This window comes from Pristiophorus japonicus, chromosome 1 (assembly GCF_044704955.1).
Source record: "Pristiophorus japonicus isolate sPriJap1 chromosome 1, sPriJap1.hap1, whole genome shotgun sequence".
In the NCBI taxonomy this organism is placed as follows: domain Eukaryota; kingdom Metazoa; phylum Chordata; class Chondrichthyes; family Pristiophoridae; genus Pristiophorus; species Pristiophorus japonicus.
Genome location: NC_091977.1, coordinates 230,602,882 through 230,629,474, shown reverse-complemented (window position 1 = coordinate 230,629,474; position 26,593 = coordinate 230,602,882). Strand labels below are relative to the sequence as shown.

At 43.4% G+C, this 26,593-nt stretch overlaps 1 protein-coding gene across 1 annotated transcript; it reads left to right on the top strand.

The window, feature by feature from the left end:
• On the top strand, positions 1 to 26,262 carry LOC139268956 (thioredoxin-like). The gene is made up of 5 exons (XM_070887853.1): positions 1 to 109; positions 4,719 to 4,823; positions 20,328 to 20,387; positions 22,221 to 22,286; positions 25,318 to 26,262. Exons 1-5 carry the CDS (start codon positions 83 to 85, stop codon positions 25,378 to 25,380), a joined length of 321 nt encoding a protein of 106 aa, XP_070743954.1. The 5' UTR covers positions 1 to 82; the 3' UTR covers positions 25,381 to 26,262.
• The last annotated feature ends 331 nt before the right edge of the window (positions 26,263 to 26,593 follow it).

The following is a 26,593-nucleotide window of genomic DNA, read 5'->3' as shown; positions in this document are numbered from 1 at the left end:
ATCCCAGCGTGCAACGCCGTCCCACCTTCTGCATACATAGCTGCCCAGTAACGGTGCGGTGCTGTACGCGCGGAGACTGAAGATGGGAGTCCGTGTGCTTGAGAACCAGGTTAGCAATGTTTTCGCACTTGGGAGTGTTGTCTTGAGGCGCTTTTGCGAGTGTTCCATTCCCCTGGACTGCAGTCTGAGGGGAGGGGGGGGATTGATTAACTCACAGGCACAGGTGCGAGCGAGTGTTCCATCCCGCCGATTGATTGTCTCGGGCTCCGGCCGTGTTCGCAAGCTCCGCGCCTCTCCTGTCGGGTCTCGCCCCGCCGGGTGGGGGGGGGGGCTCATTTTCGCCATCGCCATTTTGGGTTCATCAAAAGGTAGGTACGGGAAAGAAAACATTTTATTTTTAAATTGCGATTAAAATAATCGTTCTACTCTTTTTCACAATCATCAAAAGAGTTTAGTTGACGCGATGTTCGACCGAATGATCGTGGTCAAAATGTCCTTTTTTTGAGTGTTTTTGTGGGGCATGGGACAACAGGACCGAATGGATGAGTCCTTCCGGTGGTTTCTGCGCTGGACACTCATCGTGTAACGTTTCAACTTTTAAAAATATGTATTTAATTGAAGGACACGCTCACACCGCACGCTGCATTTGGAGTAAATTATTGCAGGGACTTGTTATCTCGAACCTTTCTGTAGCTTTTCCCGATTTTTAGATCTAAAATTGGCCCATGTTTAAGTTAAAATGAGGGAGCAGTGATTTTTGCCATAGTCAAACCAATTCAGTGCTTCTGAGAAATACTGAAGTTATCAGAAAATAAATACTAAGTGTTATTTTCTGATGAATTTCATACCGGTTGAGGTGTTTTTGAAACTAACATTTATTGGCTCCTACAAGTCCTTTAAATTCACAATTCTCATCCTTAATATCATCTTCCCTCCCTTACCGTAACCTCTTCCAGCCCATAACCTTCCCCTCTGCTCCCAAACTCGCCATCCTTCTAACTCTGGCTTCTTGCGTATCACCCCTCTCAAGTCAAGCTGACTCCCAATCTTTCTCAAGCTGCTCCATTTTTATATTTCTGGAATGTGAAATTTCTCCATTGTGACATTTCAACTTTTACTTTATCCCCATGCGAGAGTCCCAATCTTTAACATTTTTTTAAAGTCTGGATAAAAGCATTATCACTTCCTGTTTTTTTTGACTGAGAATTCTGGACAGCTTGTTGGCCTCATTGGAATCCGAGCGTAGTGCTGCAATCAATTGAACGTCGAAAAAGGCGAACTTCTCGCCACAGAGATCTGAGAGCCAGCGGCAAGCGCTTTTGCTTGGCTGCTGATTGCAAATCACGTGCTGTTTTTAATGGTGCAAGTAATGGGGAAAATAGTGGTACTGCAAAGCTGGTATTTCAGTTATAATTTTTTTTAAAGTTCTGTATTTGTTTGTAACACATTGTACCAAAGCCTGGAAGGGAGAGCTCTGATGCACTTAGCATGAAGAGGCTATACCAGGGCTGAGCATTTTAGGCAGACTTCAGGGTTATTTTTGTGTCTGGATTGTGCAATAACAAGTTTTGCAATAATAGTTTTGACCACTTAAGTCGGTATTGATTCTGTCTTAGTTATTTAACTAGACCTTTTACGTGTAGATGGTCAGAAGACTCACTCTAGTTTACTGCTCCATCAGAAGAAATGTGCGTGGTCAGATTCACTTTTTTGTGATCTATTAAAATTTGAACATTATTTATGGGCTGACCACCTTCAAGAACTTGCATTTTGATAGGGCAATGTTAGGATAATTCTGTTTGCTTACAGATTCAAAAATTTATCTGTAGTAATTATTGTTTCAAAACATTAATCCGAAGACTACATACAGAGCAATACACAGTCCTACATCTAGAATCATGTAAAGAGCTTCCTGGGAATTGTGAGCGATGCTAATCCAGGCCTGTTCATGATGCCTTGACCTGGAGTTAGCTGAAGTTCCTACAGAAGTTTAAAAAAAACACAGCTTGATTTTTTTTAAATCCCACTGGATTTTACTTTGTTGGGGGTTTATTGCTCTTTATGTTATTGAACATACAATATGTTTGGCATGGTGTGGCCATACAACCATGAAACTGATAAGCTGCTTTGGTAGTGGTGGACTTGCTGACATTGGCACTGGCACAGTTGCTGCTGGTGTTGTCCCCAAGTCAGACTTAGGCTTGTGTCATACAGAGCAATCTTTTCCACTAATTGCTTTTTGAAAAGAATAACAGGGTTTGTTGTTACTTCAGTAAGCTGCTTAAATTATTAGATCAATGCTCCTTTTATCCAATTTCTCATCAATTGAACAAGTATTTTGCCAGTAGATGTTGTCAGTGCTGTAACGGACTTGACCATAAATTTTATAGCAACCATATCAGCGCGTATGGCATAAAATGAATATCTGCTGGTTTAGATGTAGGTACTGTTTCTGCAATGAATGAAACCCTTCAGAAGTAAGGAACTCAGCAACTGTCTCTGGTTCCAACTTATTCCACATGGATTCCACCCTTCCCCATGTTTCTGATCCACCTATGATTACAGATACCTCTAGGAAATTCAGTGGAAATTGAACCACTGCTCTTGCCGCATCCTGAGATGTACATTCAATGCTGTGTGCAGTCACATGTATGCTCACAACCCCTCTTCACCAGCACTGACTTGCTCTATCTCAAAGCTGTCCTGGTCAGCAGTTCTATTTTATCCATTGTCTCATTCGGCACTTTAACGGTAACTTTATTCTTCCTTTCAGTGTCGGATCGCAAGCTTCAACAACTCCTCTTGGATATCAATGCCCCTCTGGAAACCTTTTTCCTCTGACCCCATCTCTTCCAATCTTGACCCTTGCTGTGTTTTCACTGTCGTCTCTGACCCTGAACTATCAGTCCTTGGCTTCATCCCCTTACACTCCCACCTCAATTAAATTTGAGCTCGACGCCCACTTCTTTTCCCAGGACTTCCCTAGCACTACCAATCTTTTTCCCCACCTTCAGAATTTTCGTTCCATCTGGACCCCTTCCTCTGGCCTCTTGGTCCTTTTTAGATCTGTTCATTTGGAACTGCCGGAGTGATCTTGGCCGTCTCAATTTCTCTGCTCCCCTCATTCACTCTTAACTTATCTCCATCTGAACTTGCTGCGCTCTATTCTCTCGGATCCAACCCTAATATTGTAATTAAACCTGCTGTTTGGTGAAACGACCTCGACCTTGCAGAGGCTGAATGTCAATGCTCTGATGCCTCCCCCAGACCATGAACATCAAGCCACCCTTTCCAAGACCGTCACTGGGCTCGTATCCTCTGGAGATCTTCCCTCCACGGCCACCAACCTCCTAGTCCCCCAACCTCTCAACACACTTCTCCTCTTTCCCAAGATCCACAAACAGGACTCCCCTGGTATTCCCATTGTTTCAGCCTGTTCTTGCTGATTTCTTCCTATCTCAATTCTTTTTTTTTTCCCTCCCCTTGTCCAGTCTCTTCCAAGCGACATATGCGACTCTTCGACAACCCAAGCCACTTCAACAGTTTCCTGGCCCTAATCGTCTCCATTTCAACATGGAGGTTCAATCCATCTGTGGCTCCATCCCCCACCAGGATAGCCTGAGGGTGCTCCACTTTCTTGAATGGAGGCCCAACCAGTCCCTTTCCACCACCACCACCCTCCTTCTGCCTCACTGAACTTGTTCTCACATTGAACAACTTCTTTGACTCCATTCACTTCCTCTAAATAAAAGGTGTTGCTATGGGAACCTGTGTGGCTACTAGCTATGCCTGCCTTTTCATGGGATATATCGAACGTTCTTTGCTCCATTCTATTGGGTCCCCTCCATCACCTCTTTTGGTACATTGGTGACTGTATCTGTGCCTTTTCCTGCTCTTGCCCCGAACTAGAAAATTTCATCAACTTTGTTTCCAATTTCTACCCTTCCCTCGCCTTCACAAGGTCCATTTCCAACTCTTCCTCGACTTTGCTATCTCTATTTCTGGGGATAGGTTATCAACCAATATCCACTATAAGTCTGCTGACTCCCACAGCTACCTTGACTACACTTCCTGTAAGGACTCTCTTCCATTCTCCCAGTTTCTGTTGCCTCTGTTCCAATGATGCCAGCTTCCATACCAGTGTATGTCTTCCTTTTTCCTCAACTGAGGATTCCCTTCCACTGTGGCTGATGGCGCCCTTGACCGTGTCCGTTCCATTTCAAACACTTCTGCTCTCGCCTCTTCACCTCGCTTCCAGAAGTATGATCGTGTTCCCCTTGTCCTCAACTCCCACCCCACCAGCCTCCACATTCAATGATATATCGTCCACCATTTCTGTCACGTCCAGCGTGATCCCACCACCAAACAGATCTCCCCTCTCCTGTTGCAGCATTTTGAAGGGACCGTTCCCTCCGCTACACCCTGGTCCACTCTCTCCACATCCCATGGCACCTTTCTGTGCAAGCACGGGAGATGCAACGCCTGCCCTTTTTCCTTTGGGGCCCCAAACACTCCTCCTGCATTCAACTGTGAGGAGGGGGAGGAGGAGGAAAGTGGGTAAAGTAAGACATGAGTCAAATAACAACAATGTGGCAAATCCGTATCTACAATGTGGTTAAAGGAACATTGATTCTGAGTAACAGTGTGTACAGAGGCTGCGAGCTGCAATGTGTTATGTAGGTTGAATGCCACTAACGAAATCCCATACTATTTTTCAGAAAGATTTTGAAATGTTGCTAAAGGAGGCAGGATGCAAACTGGTGGTTATTGACTTCTCTGCAACGTGGTGTGGGCCTTGTAAAGGGATCCATCCACGCTTCCTTGTAAGTACTGATGAAATCATAATTATATTTCCGGAAAGCCTTTAATGAAGTTTCTTGAGAGGCTGCTGCGTAAGCTTTGAGCGATGGAAGTATCAGGTACTGGCTAGGGAGTGGTGCGGTTGGAGTACGGAATAGAGATTCAAACTCTGCAAAGTAGTCAGGTTTACGGATGACGCCAGACTTGTGAAGGCCTGCAGCCAGGGATCTATAGAAACCAGAGTAGCGGCAGATTAAATTTAATATAATCATAAGTTACTGTGTGGGGGGGGGGTGGGGAGGAGGAGAAGGGTAACACTCTGTAGCAGTAGCTAAAGGTGAGGTTGAAAGTGATCTAGAAGTCCATGTATGAAGGGATTCCAGGATTTAGGCAACAGTTAAATGCAGAGATGAATATTAAAAGGACATAGGGTAGACTGACTATTTTTTTTAAACACATTTTGGTGCCTACCTAACTGGTGAGAAGTCTTTGTGCCATGGGTTCTAGCACTGCCAAAATTTCGTTACGCCCTCCTAGATGTGCGAAATGTATTTCCCCATTGGAATCTCTGTTTTTGGAAGGGAGAAGAGAAAGAGGAACAAGGGGATACCAGGCAGATGTACCCTGTGACTTGGAAGCACAGGCAGGGTGCATTTACATCAGAAATAGGAGCAGGAGTAAACCAGACAGTCCATCAAGCCTGCTCAGTGATTCAATAAGATCATGGCTGAAACTCTAATTGTTCCAGGAATCCTGTGGTGAGGTCTGAGAGAGAGTTGTTTCTAATGATTTAATTTGACTTGTAGCCATAGTACTACAAGTGATGGTGAAAGTCACCAGCCTTCACCTTTTTATGCCTTTGGCTTATTGTAGGCATGCTGCACTGCTGCATTGTGGAGAAGGTACCTTGGAATGCCAAAGACTGCAATGTTTCTCATACTCGTGCAGCATAATGTTCATTTCACCAGCCTGAAACAGTTTGGTACAGCGTTGCTGTTGCTTGATCCCAGTTTTCACATGGGTTCAAATGTATATTCTGAAGGCTGTATGGGTTTTTGTTCCCAGCCCCTTTTTGAATTAACATCCTTCCTCCTGTGGTTCACAACAATGCGCTTCGAGTAAGCGCAAGACACTTGATAGTGGAGTATATGGAATACATTTTATTCATACAGCACAGGTGATCAATCTATACACTACCTCAACAGAGCAGCTTTGGGTTTCTCTCTTTCCAGCTCTCCAAGTAACCTCTTTTATACATTTCAGTTTGCTTACTTTAAAAAAAATCAGGACTTGGAATTAAACATTGCAGGGTATAACATATTTAGAAATGATGGGGGGGGGAAATGGGGAGGTGGAGTAGCTGTACTTATTCGGGATAAGATAATGACAGTAGAAAAAGGGGACGCAGCTATCAGCAAGACAAAACTAGAATCCATATGGATAAAAGATAATAAAGGATGAATCACACTAATAGTTGTAGTCTACAAACTAGCTAATAGTGGAAGGGAGGTGGAAGAAGAAATGCAGACAAATTTGGAAATGAGTAAAAAAGCATAGAAGAATAATCATGGGGTTTTCAACTACCCTGATATTCATTGGTGGAAGAGGTAGGTAAAGGAGATAAGGGAATGGAGTTCCTACAATGTGTACAGGAGTCCTTTCTAACCAGTATGTAAAAAGCCCAACAAAGGAGGATTTGCTATTCGATCTAGTAATGGGGAATGAATCAGAGCAGATAAGAGAAGTAAAAGTAGGGGAACATCTAGGCAATAGTGACCATGATATAATGTGCTTTAAGATGATGATGATTGAGAAGGACATAAGTATGATGAAAACTAGGTTAATAGATTGGAGAAAATCTGATTTTTGAGGGGCTAAGAATAGAACTTGGGAAAATAAAATGGGCAACAATATTGGCAACAGCAATGGGACACCTTTAAAACGGTGTTCAACAGAGTGCAGGAAAAATATATTCTGCTAAAAGGAAAGAACAAACTAAACACTAATGAGGCTCTATGGACGAATAAAGCCATAAGGGCACAATAGAGGGTAAGGAAAGAGGCATACATTAAGTACATAGACAGCAGGGGCATGATGAGAGAGAATACAAAGAGATTGAGAGCAATCAAACAAAGAGGAACTATGAAATTAAATTATCAAGGAACATAAGACAAAATAGTAAAATATTTTACAGGCACATCAATAAAAAGGTTGGGATGGGAATAGGGTACTATCCTGGCTATGATGGGGAGATGGCAGAAATATTAAAATAATTATTTCACTTTGGTATTTACCAGGGTGATTTGAACAAGTGAACATGACATTGGATGAGATAAATGCATTTAAAATGAAAAAGGGGATATATTAAATAATAAAACCCAGGGGATTGCATCCACACATTTTAGAGGAATCTAGGGAAGAGATGATAAAGGCATTACTACACATATTTAAACATTTGTTAGAAAAAGATGTAGTGCCAGAGGAATGGCATATAGCTAACTTAATACCTATATTTAAAAAGGGGGGTGGAACCTGTCCAGGGAATTATAGACCAGTCAGCTTAATATCAGTGGTAGGAAAAGTAATGGAATCCCTACTAAAGGAGAGAGTAGAAGAATATCTAGAAACACAAAATATAATGAATAGTCGGCATTGGTTTCAAAAGGGAAAGTCTTGCTTGACCAACATTACTGAATTTTTTGAAGAGTTAACCGAGAGTAGACAATGATAATGCAGAAGATGTAATTTACCTAGATTTTCAAAAGGCTTTCGATAAGGTAACCCATAATAGACTGATAAACAAGGTCAGAGAATGCGGAGTCAGGGGACAAGTAGCAGAATGGATTGCTAGCTGGCTTGAAGACAGAGTAGGAGTAATGGGTAGCTATTCAGTGGCAGATAGTGGTGTTTCACAAGGATCAGTACCGGGATCACTGCTGTTCACAATTTACATTAACGATTTAGATTTTGAAATCAAAAATAAAATTTCTAAATTTGCAGATGACACCAAGTTTGGGGGGGGGATAATCAATACTGAGGAGGACTGCAACAAATTACAAGAGGACATTAATAAACTTGCAGAATGGGCAAATTAAGTTCAACACAGATAAATGTGAGGTAAGGTTGGACCTCTCTGGTCTAGAAACATCTGTGGTTCGACATTAGTCCCTGTTTCCCATGCTTCCTGGCTCTGTTCTGTGCTGTGGAAATGCTGCTTTGCGAGGATGGCATTCTCGTTTCCAGCATTCCCTGGCTCTGTTCGGTGAGGTAACTGGGAATGGGAAGAGCAGGCAGCTGATTGAGCTGCTGAAGCTGGACCTGATGGGAGGTTTTTTAAACCTCCTAACACCAAACCTGTGTTAATTAATAAATGTGGCTGGGAGATTTCTGCACACGCACACAGAGCGAGGTCAGAGTTTTGCAGGCTGAGCTGGAGAGGTCCAACTTGTATTACATTTTGGTAGGAAGAATAGGGAGGTCACTTATTACTTGGAGGGTGCAAGTCTAGGTGGGGTAGAAGAACAAAAGGATCGGCGTACAAATACACATCACTAAAAGTTGCAACACAGGTTAGCAGGGCCATAGAAAAGGCAAACCAAGCACTATGGTTTATTTGTAGAGGTATTGAATTGAAAAGTAGGAAAGTTATGCTAAACTTGTATCGAATCTTGGTTCGACCACACTTGAGTACTGCGTACGATTTTGGTCGCACAAGTGACTACACTCCAAAAGTACTTCATTGGTTGTATAGCGCTTTGAGACATTGGTGGTAGTGAAACATGCTATATAAATCCAAGTCTTTTGTATTGTAAAAAGGATTTAAACATAGAAAATAGGTGCAGGAGTAGGCCATTCGGCCCTTTGAATGGTGGTGCAGGCTCGATGAGTTCATGGCTGAACATGCAACTTCAGTACCCCATTCCTGCTTTCTCGCCATACCCCTTGATCCCCCTAGTAGTAAGGACTACATCTAACTCCTTTTTGAATATATTTAGTGAATTGGCCTCAACAACTTTCTGTGGCAGATAATTCCACAGGTTAACCACTCTGGGTGAAGAAGTCTCTCCTCATCTCGGTCCTAAATGGCTTACCCCTTATCCTTAGACTGTGACCCCTGGTTCTGGACTTCCCCCAACATTCATAAGAACATAAGAACAGGAGTAGCCCCTCGAGCCTGCTCGGCCATTCAACAAGATCATGGCTGATCTGGCCGTGGACTCAGCTCCCCATAACCCTTAATTCCCTTATTGGTTAAAAATCTATCTATCTGTGATTTGAATATATTCAATGAGCTAGTCTCAACTGCTTCCTTGGGCAGAGAATTCCACAGATTCACAACCCTCTGGGAGAAGAAATTCCTTCTCAACTCGGTTTTAAATTGGCTCCCCTGTATTTTAAGGCTATGCCCACTAGTTCTAGTCTCCCCGACCAGTGAAAATAACCTCTCTGCCTCTATCCTGTCTATCCCTTTCATTATTTTAAATGTTTCTATAAGATCACCCCTCATCCTTCTGAACTCCCAATGAGTAAAGACCCAGTCTACTCAATCTATCATCATAAGGTAACCCCCTCATCTCCGGAATCAGCCCTAGTGAATCGTCTCTGTACCCCCTCCAAAGCTAGTATATCCTTCCTTAAGTAAGGTGACCAAAACTGCACGCAGTACTCCAGGTGCGACCTCCCCAATATCCTGTATAGTTGCAGCAGGACCTCCCTGCTTTTGTACTCCATCCCTCTCGCAATGAAGGCCAACATTCCATTTGCCTTCCTGATTACCTGCTGCACCTGCAAACTAACCTTTTGGGATTCATGGAGACGAGGTGGCCGAGACGTTAAGGCAACGGATTGCTAATCAATTGTGCTTTGGACGCATGTGTTCGAATCCCATCCTCGCTGTTATTGTGTTACAGCCTTGACCTCTCCCTGATCGTTTTCCTAAAAGAGTTTCATGCACAAGGACCCCCAGGTCCCTCTGCACCGCAGCATGTTGTAATTTCTCCCCATTCAAATAATATTCCCTTTTACTGTTTTTTTTTTCAAGGTGGATGACCTCACATTTTCTGACATTGTATTCCATCTGCCAAACCTTAGCCCATTCGCTTAACCTATCTAAATCTCTGCAGCCTCTCTGTGTCCTCTACACAACCCGCTTTCCCACTAATCTTTGTGTCATCTGCAAATTTTGTTACACTACACTCTGTCCCCTCTTCCAGGTCATCTATGTATATTGTAAACAGTTGTGGTCCCAGCACCGATCCCTGTGGCACACCACTAACCACCGATTTCCAACCGGAAAAGGACCCATTTATCCAGACTCTCTGCTTTCTGCCAGCCAGCTAATTCTCTATCCATGCTAATACATTTCCTCTGACTCCGCGTACCTTTATCTTCTGCAGTAATCTTTTGTGTGGCACCTTATCGAATGCCTTTTGGAAATCTAAATACACCACATCCATCGGTACACCTCTATCCACCATGCTCGTTATATCCTCAAAGAATTCAAGTAAATTAGTTACATGATTTGGGGCTAGAGTTTCTTCTCAAATTGTCCAGTTACTGCCCGTTTTCATAAAAAATGGAAATTGGTGCCGGCGGTAATTTGGGCCTACCATTACCGCCAGCGTTGCTGTAAAGCGCCTGCCCACTTTGGAGATCCAAAGAAATCGGAAAATTCCCTCCCAACCCTAAATTCCATTAAAATCATCATTTTTCTTTTAAAAAGGCCTGCTACATCCCTTTAACGCTGCGCTGGATACTGCCCAATTCTGGAGTACTTACCTGACTTGGGCCCAGCCTTATGACTCCCTCCATTTTGCTTGTAGCTTACCGGCCCCGTTCCATCCTGCAATAATGATTGCCTGACACAAGTTTAACCTCGTCTCTTTCTCCCCCCCCCCCCGCCCCCCCAAAAAATAAAGCAACAGCCATTTGGTTAACCATTTCCCACAATTTGTGGTTAATGATTTACCACTTTCAGGCTTGGTCTCAAACAATTTTTACAACTTTGGTTAACCATTTGCCACACATTAGCCGGTTATTGATTGACCAGAGGCGAGGTAGCCATTTTGTTCCCCGTGATTTAAACCTGTCTGCCTCCATAGGTTTCAGGGATTTCCAGCCTGCTTTCCGATGGGCGGCCTGTCCGATTCAGGTACAGTTCGATGCCTCTTGCCTTCCTCTTCCCAGCGCAGCGCACCCAAGAAGGGCTTGTGGCCAACCCGGGGAGCTAGCAGTCAGTAAACGGTCTCCAGCCAACGGCTGTACCCCCACCGGGCAAAGTGGCAGCCGCTCACCGTCCATAACACCCTGTTCCGCTCCTCCAGCCTGTGCAGGCATTGTTTACCTGGGCCAGTTCCACTGTTGCCTCCCATAGTTAATACCCGAATTACTACACCGGATACCAGCTGCCCGGCGGATGAAGCGTCGTTTCAATGTAGTCTCTCGATCGATCGGTAGAGGACTGTCGCCGTAGACGGCGCCAGGGTTTTCCAACAAGGTATGCCCGAAAGAAATCCGACACTGGACAGCAGAGAAAATCCCCCTTCCAGCCGTGGCCACACCAGCCAGTGAGAAATAGTCGATTGAAGTTTTCCACCGCGGCAGTCGCTTCTGGTACACTTTAAGTGGCTGGCCAATCCGGCTTCCGCCGAAAGGCACTCTGCTTGCTGGCCCCCTTCTATCCAGCAACAATCACTGCCTGACACAAGTTTAACCTCCCCCCCCCCCCGCTCCCCCTTGCCAATAATGCATCAGCCTCTCTCTGCTAAAACTCTGTGCTCACAACCTGCAATCCACTTGCCTGATTCCCTCAATCACCGCCCTGCTGCCCTTGCACTGAACCAGCTTCATACCATCACAAACTTGGGGGGTGTCAGGACCGCCCTCCGGGAGCTGCCTATCTTTTACAAGGAACTCATCAGGGTCTGGAACAAAGTCTCCACCAAGCGCAGCTCTCCGCCGGCTGGAGTGGCGGCTGTCTTGCAGGAGCCGCTGCTCGGGAATCCGTACCTCCACGACCGAGGTTTTATGTGGCGGTCGGAAGAGAGGGCTGTGGCTGGTGAAGTGACCAGGGTCAGGGACCTGCTCGATGGCGGAGGAGCGGGCTGGATGGCGCCAGGCACGCTGGCGCGGCGCTTAAATTCAGCCAACGTCCGCCACGCGGCCGAAGCCATCAAGTCGCTAAAAACAGCTTTGGGCCCTGACTCTGTTAGGTGCATCGAGGAGGCTCAAGCACGTGGGGAGGTCCCGTCCGAACTGACCCCCGTCCGGACGGAATTCCTCATCGGCGCCAAACCCCGGAACCTCCCTCGGGGGCCGGCGCCTCACAACTTGAGCCGCCTCGGGGAAATCCCCTCCGTGCCTTTCAGTTCCGCGCGGAGGGGTTTCCTGTACGGGCTGCTCCTGCACACACTCAACTTTGCCATCCTCGCCGGCCGTCCGGACACGCCATGGCGTACCATCTTGCCGTCCGGAGGAGGCGGGGGTCCCCGATGGAGGGCACTCTATGCGGGAGTCCTCCCACTATTCATCGGGGACTTGGCCTGGAGGGTGGTGCACGGAGCAGTGCCGTGCAACAAATTTTTAAGCCGGTTCACGGACTCCCAGGCCGCCTGCAATTTCTGCGGTCTGGAGGAGTCCGTGTTCCATGTTTTTATTGAGTGCACGAGGTTGCAGCCCCTGTTCCATTATTTAAAGGGGCTGCTCCTGAAATTCTGGCTGCACTTCAGTCCCACTCTCCTGATCTTTGGGCACCCTGTGCGGAGGGGAGCGGGTAGGTCCGAGGGCCTCCTCGTAGGACTGCTCCTGGGCACGGCCAAGGGTGCCATCAGCCGGTCCAGGCAGCGGGCGGTCGAGGGGGTCGTTCAACCTGACTGCCTGCCTCTCTTCCGCTCTTACATCCGGTCCAGGGTGTCCTTGGAGATGGAGCACGCGGTGTCCACCGGTACGCTCGCAGCCTTCCGCGAGAGGTGGGCACCGGAGGGACTGGAGTGCATCATCACGCCCGGCAACCAAATTTTGATTTGATTTTACGTTTTAAAGTTTAATTTGTTTTAATTGCCGGTGCTTTTAGTGTTCCCCCTTCCCTTTTATAGGGGGCACTGGGGAAAAAATGTGATTTTCGTGCCCAAAAAAAGAAAAACACAAAAAAAAACACAAAAAAGAAAGAAAAAAATGGGCCTTGTAAATGTCTGGTGTGTCATCCAGGTCGGGTGGCACGGATTAATGTTTTATGTTTTTCAGATAAACTCCAAAAAGAGTTTCATACCATCACAGTAAAACCTCTGACCCCTGCCCAACATCAAATCACACCTTACCCTCAGCCCTGTCGACAAGTTTAAAAACAACACTGAAAATACACCCTCCTTCCCGTCTACGGACTGTGATGCACCCCTTGGTGCCTATTAAGCCCGACAACACTTACTGTAACCAGCTGCAAGTTGAAGTGGCAACTCATTAACTAACTAGTTTCAGTAATAGCAACTCATTACCCTATTGCTGAATTCACCAAGTTCATGTGCAGCAAATTCTAAACTGACTGGCTAATGCTACGGAACTGCGGGCCCCTTTCCCCGGCCACTGCACCAAGCTGTCCTTCTGTTGTCTGAGCATGTGCAGAGTTACCCTTGACCCCAAAAACGCAGGAGAATGGCTGCAAATGTGCAGATAACCATTTCGCCCCCTTTCAGACAGCAGTTCAGCTTTCCTTTTTTTATACAGGAAAACTGACAGCTGACTTTGGTCCCGCTTTGACCGCCCGCTGCACTTAGCTCCCTCACCGCTTCGCCGCCACCAACATGGACCACCCAAAAACAGCGGGAGCAAGCACCAGCGGCATTCTGGCGGCTGAAAAAGGTGCAACCGCCGGAACACCGCTAAGGATCGGGCGGGGGCGATTTAAAAGGAAAATCCAGCCATAGAGGTACTGGAGAGGGTGCAGAGAGGATTTACAAGGATAATACTAGAAATGTGAGTGTATACACCAGGAAACGGTGAACAGGCTGGGTCTCTTTTTTTTTTTCTCTTGAAAAAAGAAGGCTGCGGGGTGAGCTAATAGAGGTCTTTAAATTATGAAAGGTTTTGACAGTGGATACAGAGAGAATGTATCACTTGTGGGTAAGCACATAACTAGAAGCCATCAATATAAGAAATCCAGTAGGGAATTCAGAAGAAACTTCTTTACCCAGAGTGGTGAGAATGTGGAACTGTCTACCGCAGGGAGTGGTTCAAGTGAATAGCATAGATACATTTAAGGGGAGGTTGGACAAGTATATGAGGGAGAAGAGAATAGAGGGTTATGCTGACAGTTAAAGAAGGAAAGGCGGGAGGAGACTCAAGTGGAGCATAAACGCTGGTATGGACTGGTTGGGCAGAATGGCCTGTTTCAAAGGTACATTTTCCATACAAGACATGATTTATCTGCTCAAGAACAGCTTATGCATGTAAATAGTCTTGGTTGTTTTACTTCCAATGTACTTTCCACAAGCAAGACTTGATGATCTGTTCTCTGATCGTCTCAGCAGTTTATTGACTACTTATTTACCTAACCATCCACTCTACCGTGGTTAATTGTTCCTCTGCCTATGTTTATTACACGAGCCACTGAAGCTATACATTAGTCACTCATGGTCACTGTTGCTCATGACATACATATCTCTTTGCACAGGCATCCCTTGTAGATGATGATCGGACATCTGGAGCAGAACATAATCCATCCATCCTTCTCATCGAAACACTGCTGTTTTCTTTTTTATCTTAAAAAGCCTGTTGCCCTGTGACCACTAATGGGTCAATTTGATTAGTAACCCTTAACTTTCCAACATGTCTAACAGCCCTTGTGTAGCCTCTTTTAAGTGGCTAATATTCCTTTTAAATTACACCCACATTGCAATTTCTTATTTTGCTTCCAATTGGACTCAATTCAATGTGAACCAAGACTTTAGGGACAAGGATGGGATAGGTTCAAAGTAAGACTAGGGTCAGGAGGAGCTTCTTCACACCAGCGGATCAATTCATGAAAGAGATTTCCAAGATGGCCAGTGAAGGTGCAACGTTTAGTAATTTAGTAGCTTATGGAGGTCATTGGGGGGTTGCTGTGTTTTTTGGCTGAATGAGAAGATAGGCCTCATCTGTATACATCTTGAGTACTTAAGAGGACATTAGTGATCATATGGAGAGCGGCTTAGTTTTGCATCTGTAAACTGAGTTCACTTGTCTTGCTGTTTCCTTTGTTCATGTGACTTAAGCCTGGTTTTAATACTGGGATTTTGTACGTGTTTTCCAATGAGTCTTCAGTTAAGTTAGTTTTTTTTTAATTCTATTGTGCTGACTGTGTATCACGATCGCACATAGCCTTTTGAATCACCCATGGTTTTCACTTTCAGCTTTCTGTTTGTACATACCTTGGAGTGCACTTTACTGAGATTTTTCTATTATCAGATGCCTGAGAACCAGGTGTGGGTAAATAGGAAAATTAATAACGACAGTCACTAATTTCCTGTAATACATTTCAACAGTGAGATTACTTTTTTTTCTAGTTCTGAATTGTTCAGTTGGCAGAATTAAGTGCGCAGCTAGAAACTGCTCTGATAGATTTAGTCAGTTATCAGCTTTGGCTTAGCAATAAAGATGAGCATGGTCAACCGTGCAGGATGCAACCAGTAAGGCTGTAAAGAATAAGAGAAGATAAATCAGGAATTGGTGATTGTCAATGCCAAGTTTGGGTTTTGGCTTGAGTGTTGTGCAGAGAAGGAAAGATGATTGTTTCACAGTTTTGAGATCCTGGGAAAGAATAAGTGAAAGTAGGAGACTACACAGTGAAATGACGGATTGCTTTCAACATGATGACGATGTAGGGGGGAGGCGCATTGTATTTAGAGCTTGGTAAAGTTCAGGGAGTACTAACCACAGTCTGTAGATGTGGGAAAGGATACTAGTCGTATTGCCCATGTGACAAGAATTTTCTTGTATCCTATCTGGGAATGTAAGAAGGGCTAGAAAAGAATTTCCAACTGTTGAGATGCAAAAATGTTTACCACACGAAAGGAGTAGAGCTTCTTAGGTTTTAGCAAATTTGGGGATATGGAAGATCCATTTGAGGTCGGTGTCAGAGACCAAGAATTTCAGCAGGTGACAGTGAGAGGCAAAAACACCACTTTGAGGAGTTGAGAAAAACATTTGATTTGTCCAATTTAAGGGCATGTAGAAGAGCAATGAAGGGACTAAAGTCTGACATTAAAGACCTGTGGTCTGGAGAAAGTTGATAAATATGAAGTGCAATCATCAGCTAAAGAAAAGGCTAGAAATTCAGTTTTTGTTCGGTTTTGGACATCAATTTTAGGAAACATAATAATTTTGCCTTTTTTTTTTAAAAAGGGGGCAAAATTGGTACAAAAATATGCCTGTCGATGATTGATTTAAAAAATTGGCGTTGCATGAGGATTCGCGGTGGGAACTGCAGTCCTCACCAACTTTAGCCCGAGGCCTATCAACGCCAAAAATACAGGCTCTGGGAGGGGAGAAAACACACACATCATTGCAAAAAATTAAAAATCAGAAAATATTCACAATACACTTAACCAATGAATCACAAAGAATTTAGAAAATAAAAACTTCCACTTATTTTTTTTGCAGATCTTCATGCCTACTGCTGTTTCTGGGGCTGCAATCGAGGCTTTCCTCATGTGTTTTTTCATGCAAATATAGGATCGCCGAACGGCCTATTTTAGGCGGTCATATTTTTTTTTTTTGCATTGCAACTTGGCGATCTGTTTTTCGCCGATATTTCAAAACCTCCATTCCTAACCTTTGGCCAAATTTGTTAAGTATCTTAATGTCAAAAAAGGCAAAATATCACAGAAACTGTTCTTTAGACTGGCAATTCTGTCCCATAGAAACTTGCAAGGAACAAGAAAGGAAAATTTAATATCAATAACAGAAAACAATGAGAAAGTTTGCATTAGAGGTGAGAGCGATTACCCAATAGATAACAAAGTTTCTTTTATGTTGAGGAATGTAACAGATTTTCAGGTAAGCGAACAGTATTCAAATGAGTGGACTTTGGTTTTTTAAGAGTTTTGAAAAATTCAGTAAAGAGGTAAAGGAACATTTGGCATAAAAGAGGAAACTGCTGCTTGGAATCAGCTTTAATAATTGAGGAAATATGGGAGTTCTACTTACGGTCAGAAGAAACCAATACTGTCAATGGGTACAGAAAAACTAAAGATGGAGCCAACATGGGTAAGGGTTGGTAGCTTTTGGTTAGGCTTGCAAAAGAGACATGCAGTTTGCTGAATTTCCTCCAGGGCTCAAGAGTAAGAAGTTTGCCCATCAGGAGCACCCGGCACAAATTTGGGTAATTGCTGTCTGTGATTTTTCCATCCAGATGGAGTATAAAAGCAGGGAAGTCTTGCTACAGCTATACAAAGTATTGGTGAGGCCAGACCTGGATTTTTGTATTTGTACTCAGAGATCCCTTTGTTCCTCTACCCCTCCTAGACACTCCCTCCAATTAGAAGTGGCCTCCCTATTTTTCCTACCAAAATGTACTACCTCACACATCTGTGTTGAACTTCACTTGCCAATTATATGCCCGTTCTGCAAGTTTATTGATGCCCTCAGTATTGGCTATATCCCCCAATTTGGTGTCATCCACAAATTTAGAAATTGTGTTTTTGATTCCAAAGTCTAAATTGTTGGTATAAATTGTAAACCGTGGTCCCAGCACTGATCCTTGTGGAACACCACTACTCACCAGCCACTGTGAATAGCTACCTTCTGCCCCTGACTCCACATTCTGTGGCCTTATTCATCATTGTATTACCATTGACTACTCTCTCTGACCAACCTCATTGAATATTTTGGAGGTAACAATCAAGACATTCCCTTTTGAAGTCCATGCTGACTATTATTTTTTTGTTTCCAGACATTCTTCTATCTCCTTTTACTAGGGATTCCATTATTTTTCCTACTACCAATATAAAGCTGACTAGTCTATAATTAAAAACAAGGGCATACAATGTGGCCAAAACTAGTGGGAGGACAGAAGATTGGGATGCGTTTAAAAGCCAATAAAGAATGACTTTAAAAAAAAAAAAATGATTAAGAAAGGGACGATGGACTATGAAAGTAAACTAGCATGAAATCTAAAAACAGATAGCAAGAGTTTCTATAGGTATATAAAAAGGAAGAGTGGCTTAGAGTAAATGTTCATCCCATAAGAGGATGAGACTGGGGAACATGGAAATGGCAGAAACACTGAACAAATATTTTGTATCAGTCTTTACGGTAGAGGACACTAACAATATCCCAACAGTGGAGAGTCAAGGGGTTATAGGGGGGAGGAACTTAACACAATCACAATCACTAAGGAGGTGGTACTCAATAAGATAATGGGATTAAAGGCAGATAAATCCCCTGGACCTGATGGCTTGCATCCTAGGGTCTTTAGAAGTAGCAGCAGGGATTGTGGATGCATTGGTTTTAATTTACCAAAATTCCCTGGATTCTGGGGTGGTCCTAGCAGATTGGAAAACTGCAAATGTAATGCCCCTATTTTAAAAAAGGAGGCAGACAAAAAGCAGGAAACTATAGACCACTTAGCCTAATATCTGTGATTGGGAAGATGTTGGAGTCCATTATTAAAGAAGCAGTAGCAGGACATTTGGAAAAGCAAAATTTTAGTCGGGCAGAGTCAGCATTGATTTATGAAGGGGAAGTCATGTTTGACAAATTTGCTGGAATTCGAGGCTATAATGAGGGTGGATAAAGGGGAACCAGTGGATGTTGTGTATTTGGACTTCCAGAAGGCATTTGACAAGGTGCCACATAAAAGGTTACTGCACAAGATAAAAGTTCACAGGGTTGGGGGTAGTATATTAGCATGGATAGAGGATTGGCTAACGAACAGAAAACAGAGTAGGGATAAATGATTCATTCTCTGGTTGGCAATCAGTAACCAGTGGGGTGCCGCAGGGATCAATGCTGGGACTCCCAACTATTTACAATCTATATCAACACACTCGGTCCCTTCTTCCGAGTAAACGTAGCCAAGTTTGCTGACTATACAAAGATGGGAGAAACAGCAATGTATGAGGAACACAAAATCTGCAAAAGGACATAGACAGGCTAAGTGAGTGGGCAAAGATTTGTCAGATGGAGTATAATGTTGGCAAGTGAGAGGTCATGCACTTTAGCAGAAAGAAACTCAAAGAGCAAGTTATTTAAATGGAGAAAGATTGCAGAGTGCTGCAGTACAGCAGGACCTGGGTTTACTTGTGCATGAAACACAAAAGGTTAGTATGCAGTTACAGCAAGTGATCAGGAAGGTCAATGGAATCTTGGCCTTTATTGCAAAGGGGATGGAGTATAAAAGCAGGGAAGTCTTGCTCCAGGGTATTGGTGAGGCCACACCTGGAATACTGCGTGCAGTTTTGGTTTCCATATTTACAAAAGGATCTATTTGCTTTGGAGGCAGTTCAGAGAAGGTTCACAAGGTTGATTCTGGAGATGAGGAGGTTGACTTATGAGGATAGGTTGGGCCTCTACTCATTGGAATTCAGAAGAATGCGAGATGATATCAAAACTTATAAGATTATGAGGGAGCTTGAGAAGGTGGATGCAGAGAGGATGTTTCCACTGATAGGAGAGACTAGAACTAGGGGGTGTCATAGAATAAGGGGCTGCCCATTTAAAACTGAGATGAGGAGGAATTTCTTGAGGGTTGTAGATCCCTAGAATTCGCTGCCTCAGAGCTATGGAAGCTGAAACATTGAATAAACTTAAGACAGAAATAGACAGTTTCTTAAATTATAAGGGGTTATGGAGAGCGGGCAAGAAGTGGACCGGATCAGCCATGATTGTGTTGAATGGTGGCGCAGGCTCAAGGGGCTGTGTGGCCTACTCCTGCTTCTATTTATGTTCTTATTATTCCCTGGACATGTTCTATCCCCCTTCTTAAATAAAGCTAATGCGTTAGCTGGCACGCTGGCACTACACCTTTTTCTAACTAATTAGTAAGATTCTCTTCCCTAGATTCTTTTCAAATACATGGATGCAATCCATCTTGACCAGGGGTTTTGTCCATTTTGAGTTTGATTAGTTTTAAAATGTACATTTAAAAGAAATTCTTCACTGTGTGTTATGAGGTAATATAAGCAAAAATATTAAGGATGTTAAAAATGAAACTCTGATCTAATGAGAGAATTGGGATACTAGAAACAGGAGTAGCCCCTCGAGCCTGTTCCGCCATTCAATTAGATCGCGGCTAATCTGCATCTTAACTCCATTTTCCTGCCTTGGTTCTGTAACCCTTAAAGCCAGTACCCTTGCCTGACAAAAATCTTATCTGTCTCAGTAGAGGGGTGATGTTTGAACAGAATGGCTTTTCCCTCACTTTTTTTTTTCTTTTCTTGGATTTGCAGTGGGTTTTATACTCATTGATTTGTAGAATGCCCAGCAATGCAGTTAGAGGGGAGGAGCGAGTTTCAATACTGGATCACTGACAAAAAAATGTTTTTATATTTCTACAGGAGTTGGCAGAGAAAAATCCAAATGTGATTTTCTGTGAAGTAGATGTGGATGATGCAACTGTAAGTTGGAGCTTGTCAATGTAGAATTTACATTCTACAGAATTTTGAATGTAGATCTATATACACATAACACACTTCTGACTCGGCGATGGTGCTACCCACTGAGACAGGGTTGACACCTTAATCAAAGTCTCATGACCAGTGTTCCTGTTAAGCTGCGTGGCCGCGCAGAGGCCTTGATGACCCTTGCAGGCCGCTTGATGGCTTTGTAATGGAAAAACCGCCCATGCGCGGAAGTTTAAATGTGCCACGTAGCCCATTAAAAGGACCATGCACCTTCCTCTTTCCCCTCCCCCCCCCCCCCCCCCTTCCCAATTAGGGACTAATACTCGTGACTATTTGCTCCATAAGGTGATTCACCAAAAGATGGGGGTGGTGCAAATGAGGGTATGGGGCCCAGGGGCAGCACGGGCCAGCCCACACTGCGATGCGTGCATCCACTACGTCCGTGCAGCAGAGCTGGTCTCCAGTTGTCTTGGTTAATCCTTGCTATTGAACCAAGATCGAGCTCTGTCAAGCCCGTGTGGTGGCTGGTGTGCAACCACACGTTAAAAAAGATCCATGCACAGGCATCTTCCACCCCTTCAATTGGAGTTCAGGACTGGAATATTGGGTCCTTCATTGAAACATATGAACTCGTGTGGAAGCAAGTCATCCTCGTTCGAGGGACTGCCTAAGATATGATAAAAACATTTAATGCCCAACTCTAGTGATCTGTTATGACAGTGTACATAAGAACAAACTGATAAACCTTTATAAACCACTGGTTAGACTTTCAGCTAGAGTATTGTCCAATTCTGGGCACCATACTTTAGGATGTCAAGGCCTTGGAGAGGGTGCAGAGGAGATTTTGTTAGAATGGTATCTGGAATCAAAGACTTCAGTTACATGGAGAGACTAGAGAAACTGGGGTTGTTATCTTTAGAGCAGAGAAAAGGAGATTTAATAAATGTGTCCAAAATCATGAAGGGTTTTGACAGAGTAAATAAGGTTAAGCTGTTTCCAAGGGCAGAAGGGTCAGTAACCAGAGGACACAGATTTTTAAGTTAGCCAGAGGCGACGTAAGGGGCAAAAAGATTTACGCAGTGAGTTATGATCTAGAGTGCGCTGTCTGAAGCCGATTCAATAATATTTGTAGCTTTAAAAAGGGGATTGGATAAATGCTTGAATGGGAAACATTTGCTGGGGAGTGGGACTAATTGGATAGCTCTTTCAGAGAGCAGCTACAATGGGTCAAATGGCCTTTTTCTGTGCTGTGTGAACAGATTTTGGTTTTTTTTTTTAAAAAGAGGGGGCAGGGGTTTTTATTATACAGGAACCTGTCAGTTAAGTATCTTGATGGTGAAATGCTTTCTTTGGGAAAGAGCTAAAATTTAAATAAAACATAAAAAACCTTTTTCATTCTTGGTTTTCCCCAACTCCAAATTAACTGTGATCTGGTAGACTTAAACCCAGTATAGTATTTGAAAAGTATTTAGATTCCAAATGATGGGAGCCTAGGAACAGTAGTTAGCCGTGGTGAAGAAAGTGGTGTTCCAGATTTCCACTACCCTTTGTGTGAAGTGCTTCCTGACATCATCCCTGTACGGCCGAGCTATAATTTTACGGTTGTGTCCCATTGTTCTGGACTCTCCTACCAGAGAAAATAATTTCTATCTATCCTATCAACTCCTTTTAATCATAAACACCTCAATTAAATCACTCTTTAATCTTCTCTACTCCAGGGAATCCAAATGCTCAATATGTATACTGCATTGTACAAGTTAATATTCATTGTAAAAACTTGAATTGATACTGACTCTGTTGAACTAATTTCTGGTTTGTCATCTTTAGGATATTGCTGAAAACTGTGAAATAACTTGCATGCCAACATTCCATTTCTACAAGAATGGAGAGAAGGTAACTGGGATGTGGTGGGATGGCTAAATTAAATGATCACAATTGTGACGTGGGGTCTAAGCAGTTTTTGCTCATAACTCGAGCACCTACTTGTTACCACCTGAGATTGCTTGCATTTTGTGTGTCCATCTCCTCAGAATACAGGCTGGGTTTTTCCTCTACAGTTCATCCGCTGCAGAAATTGGTGGGGTGGGGGGGGAGATAAAGTGACCAAACCTACTACTGCCTACCCCATCCAAGCTCCATTTCCCTGCAGCTGTCCGCTGCATGTAATTACTGGTGGAGGAGGCTGGAAAATAGCTCCCCCAGTCCTTTTCTTTCCCATTTGCCTGTGACTGCTGGAAAAGTGATCGTAGGCCTGGGAGGTGTTGGGAAGGTCCTTGAATTTTGTCAATGGAAGAGTCCACTCCCTCTAAAAGGACCCACAAAATAAGCTCACCAAGTGTAGACCTTGGTCTCTACCAAGTTAGCTAGTAAGTTCCTGTTTCTTTGGAGCTCTTCTACCCCTTTTTAAGGTCTCGCTGCATCTTCTAATGCTGATATAGCACCCTCAATTTCCCTGTTACAGCGACGGGCTCCCTCTTGGTGGCAAGAATCCTGCTGGGAGCCTGCCTTTGATTTGGAAATGACTGCTGATCCAGGGGAATGGTTGCTAATGTCATTTAGCCTGTCTCATATTGAATTTGATTGTTGACGTGCATTTTGTTCCTGAAGGAACCGCTGTAAGAGAAACCACTAACTTGTGACAAAGTAAAACGAAATTGTATTCTAGCTTGCACATCTTTTTTAAAGCCAGAAATGCTTCCTTAATTTTGCATTAAAGACAGTATTCAAGGGGAGGAAAGTCCAGAAAAGTGCTTTTTGCTTGAAATAATCCTTTTTTTATAGAAGAAAACTACCAGAAATTTCCTTTATTTAAAAAAAAAACATTAAGGGAGTGAAATTCAGTACTGCCCCATTTCAGCCGTGAGGCGGGTGTTCCTGCGCCAGGCACAGAAGTCACACCCCGTGACCTATGTTCAAGCTTACTGCCCCCAAGAAGTGGAGCACAAAATATCGTGGAGCAGTGTGCAAAGCCTCATGACGTTTGCAGTGGGATGCTTAGTGCTGGCATGTAGACCAGGCTCTCCCCTTCCATTTAAAGGGGAGGGCCAAGCTGCCAACTCTGGGCAGGAAACGTGGCCATCACTGGACCACCAGGGAGCGGGGTGCCGTGGCAGCAGCCCAGCACAGAAGCGGAATGCCGGGCTGCATGATTGCGGCACAGACACTGTGATCTACAAACAAGGCAGCAACTGGTAAGTCCGGCTTTTTTTTGCTGCCGCACCTCCCCCTTTAATTTTCGCCCCCACGAGTAGCCTGCACCCCAATACATGCCCCGTGAAGCTGTTGCAGGCATCAAACCAGTTGATGCAGTCTAATGAAATACTATCGGTATTCCAGTAAGGATTATACTGCCCATACAGTTGGCCTGCAACAAATAAAAAAAAATACACTGGTACACTAAGGACCTCTTGTCCTAGGAACTACAATACAGGCTGAAGAATTTGCATTCCCAATTGCAAACCAGAATGAACTTCTGACCCCTCTAGTCCAGAGTATACAGCACAGAAATGGGCCATTTGGGCCAACTGGTCCCTGCCAGTTTTTCTGCTCCAAACAAGGCAAATGCTTTGGCTACTTCCTAGATAGACTTGCAGAGGCATGTGGGAGGAGGCCAACATCTTAAAACAATCTTTTATTTGTTGCATGCCAACTGTATGGGCAATATAATCCTTATTAGAAAACTGATGGCACTTAATTAATGGAGGGTCTGCATTGACTGGTTTGGATGAGCGAGGGCTCAAGTAAATTAGGCCTCTGTTAATATTTGGGCGTTTGGTAGCATAGTGGTTAAAATACTGGATTGGAAATCCAGAAGCCTGTGATGTGAATTCAAATCCCACCATGGCAGCTGGGGAATTTAAATTCAATTAATTAAATAAATCTGGAATAAAAAAAAGCTAGCATCAGTAATAGTGCCCATGAAACTACTGGATTATTGTAAAAACCCATTTGGTTCACTAATTTCCTTTTTAGGGAAGGTAATTTGCTGTCCTTGCCCCAGTCTGGCCTAAATGTAACTCCAGATCCACAGCAATGTTGTTGACTCTTAATTGCTCTTTGTAATGCCATTCAGTTGTACAAACTGCTATGACAGAAGTGGGAGTAAACCAGGACTACGGCAGTTCAAGAAGGTGGCCCTCCCACCACCTTCTCGAGGACAATTGGGGATGGGCAATAAATGGCGGCCTTGCCAGCGATGCCCGCATCCCAGGAACGAATAAAAATAAAACACACACATAACCCTCGGATCTCCTGCTTTCCTCCAATTCCAGCCTCTTGCGCATCCCTGATTTTCTTCGCTCCACTGTCTTCAGCTGTCTAGACCCTAAACTCTGGTATTCCCTCTGCTCTCCATCTCTTTTTTTTTAAAACAAACACTCCTTAAAACCTACCTCCCATGACTACGCTTTTGGTCGCCTGTCCTAGTATTTCATGTGGCTCAGATTGCTTTGTCTGGACATAATCCTCGATTTATGGTCTCGTGCAGCAGTGTATGAAGTCTTGTGGTTTTTCGCTATAGAAGGCAGGGTGGATATATACAATTGCGGTTTTGGAATACAACATTTTTATTCTATGCTCACCAAGAAATTAAAAATTGTAGCAATAAATTGTTTCCAACTTGGTTTACTGGAAATGGGAGATTTTAACTTGAGTTGCGGACAGTGGTTTTAACAAGGAAAATTAGGCTTTTGCACTGTGCCTTTTAGTCAACTGCATGTAACATACCAATACTGATTAAGATTTGATTCTATTTTTATGTAAAGTTTAACGGGCTTCCTCTGCAATGTTTAATAACCCTTCATAATAAATGTTGCTTTGCTCAATATCCTTCTTGGCTGCCCTGAAAGGCTTTAGTTTAAATCTTGTTGTGGCTTATTCAAATACAGTGTTTAGTTTTAATACTAGTATTTTTCCATTTCCTTAGGTGTTTGCGTTTTCTGGAGCCAATCGAACAACGCTGGAAGAAAAAGTTCAAGAACTGCAGTAATGGCGCTTTAATCTAATGGAACCTGTCGTTTCAAACCAAAAAAATTCATAATTAATCTTTAGTTTCTAATAAGGGTATTAATTACTTGTCTGCAATGTGAAAATCGCTTCAGTTGAGTTTCCAAGTGCAAAGATGTTTTACTCTGTGAAATGATTGTAAAGTCTGGTTATCTGTCTAGTATTTGGGGCAGTGTCATTGTGCAGTTATATAGCCACATCCAATTTGATGCAAAAACAAGTTTCATCGATGTGAAGTGCTGGGGACAGCTTGGGAATCTGGTCCCAGTCGAATTCCCTGAGCACACTGAAGAAAAGATGTGAGACTACCTTGCATTGGTAGTCTCACACCACTTGGAGTTTGCACAGGGCATAATATATAATTCCAGCTGATGCCAAAGCACTTTAGTGTCCAGATGCTCCATTTGGGGGAAACTTGTTAGAAGGAAGTGGGCACTCACACTGGAGCCTTTTTATATATTTTTTAAAAATATATTCCAAAATCTCTTAACTGGCAGTTTTTTTTAAGAGAAGCAAAAGAAGCTTTGTCATTAATTTACATACATTTAATTTGATTTTTAGGAACGGTGTTCTGTTACCCTACAATTTGATAGGTTATGGATCCAGTTTTGAAGAGTGTGCAGTCATGCAAATTGTAGTTGCCCTTTCATTTATAAACACTTTTTTTTTCTTTCAACCGTCCCTGCCCCTTACTCCATATTTGAACTCCTTTCTGCTTAATGTAAAACATGCACCTGAGAGGGATTTAATTACAGGACAAATTATTGGGTTGTTGACTTGCTGCAGTTTCCAGCTATGTTTATAAAAAAAAATGGATTCACCACAAACTGCTGTTTCTACATTAAACCATTTCATTGTGCAAAAATTGTTGTTTTCCATTCTATCTGTGCTATGCCTAACCTTGGAGTGCTCGATGCTGACATGAAATGCAAAATGTGCAAGATTCCATGAAAATGAGCACAGAAATTAACCCTTCAGTTGATTCTTTCTTGAACTGTGTTCAGTGCAGACATAATATATAAATCCTACACAGCTTCAAACACACCTATTGCCTCTTAAAGATTCCATCAGTCTCCAGACATTACAATCATTGAGAGGACCATGACAATCGATGCTTGTGGCAAATAAGACAAAGATAGTTAACTTAAATGTTATCGTTTTCTGCCTCATTCTTTATGTTGTGGGTAGTTCAGTGT

Coding starts and splice junctions, on each gene's coding strand:
- LOC139268956 (XM_070887853.1), top strand. CDS start 83: ATGGGAGTCCGTGTGCTTGAGAACCAG. Junction 4,824..20,327: donor GGATCCATCCACGCTTCCTT/GTAAGTACTGAT, acceptor ATATTTCTACAG/GAGTTGGCAGAGAAAAATCC. Junction 22,287..25,317: donor TCTACAAGAATGGAGAGAAG/GTAACTGGGATG, acceptor CCATTTCCTTAG/GTGTTTGCGTTTTCTGGAGC.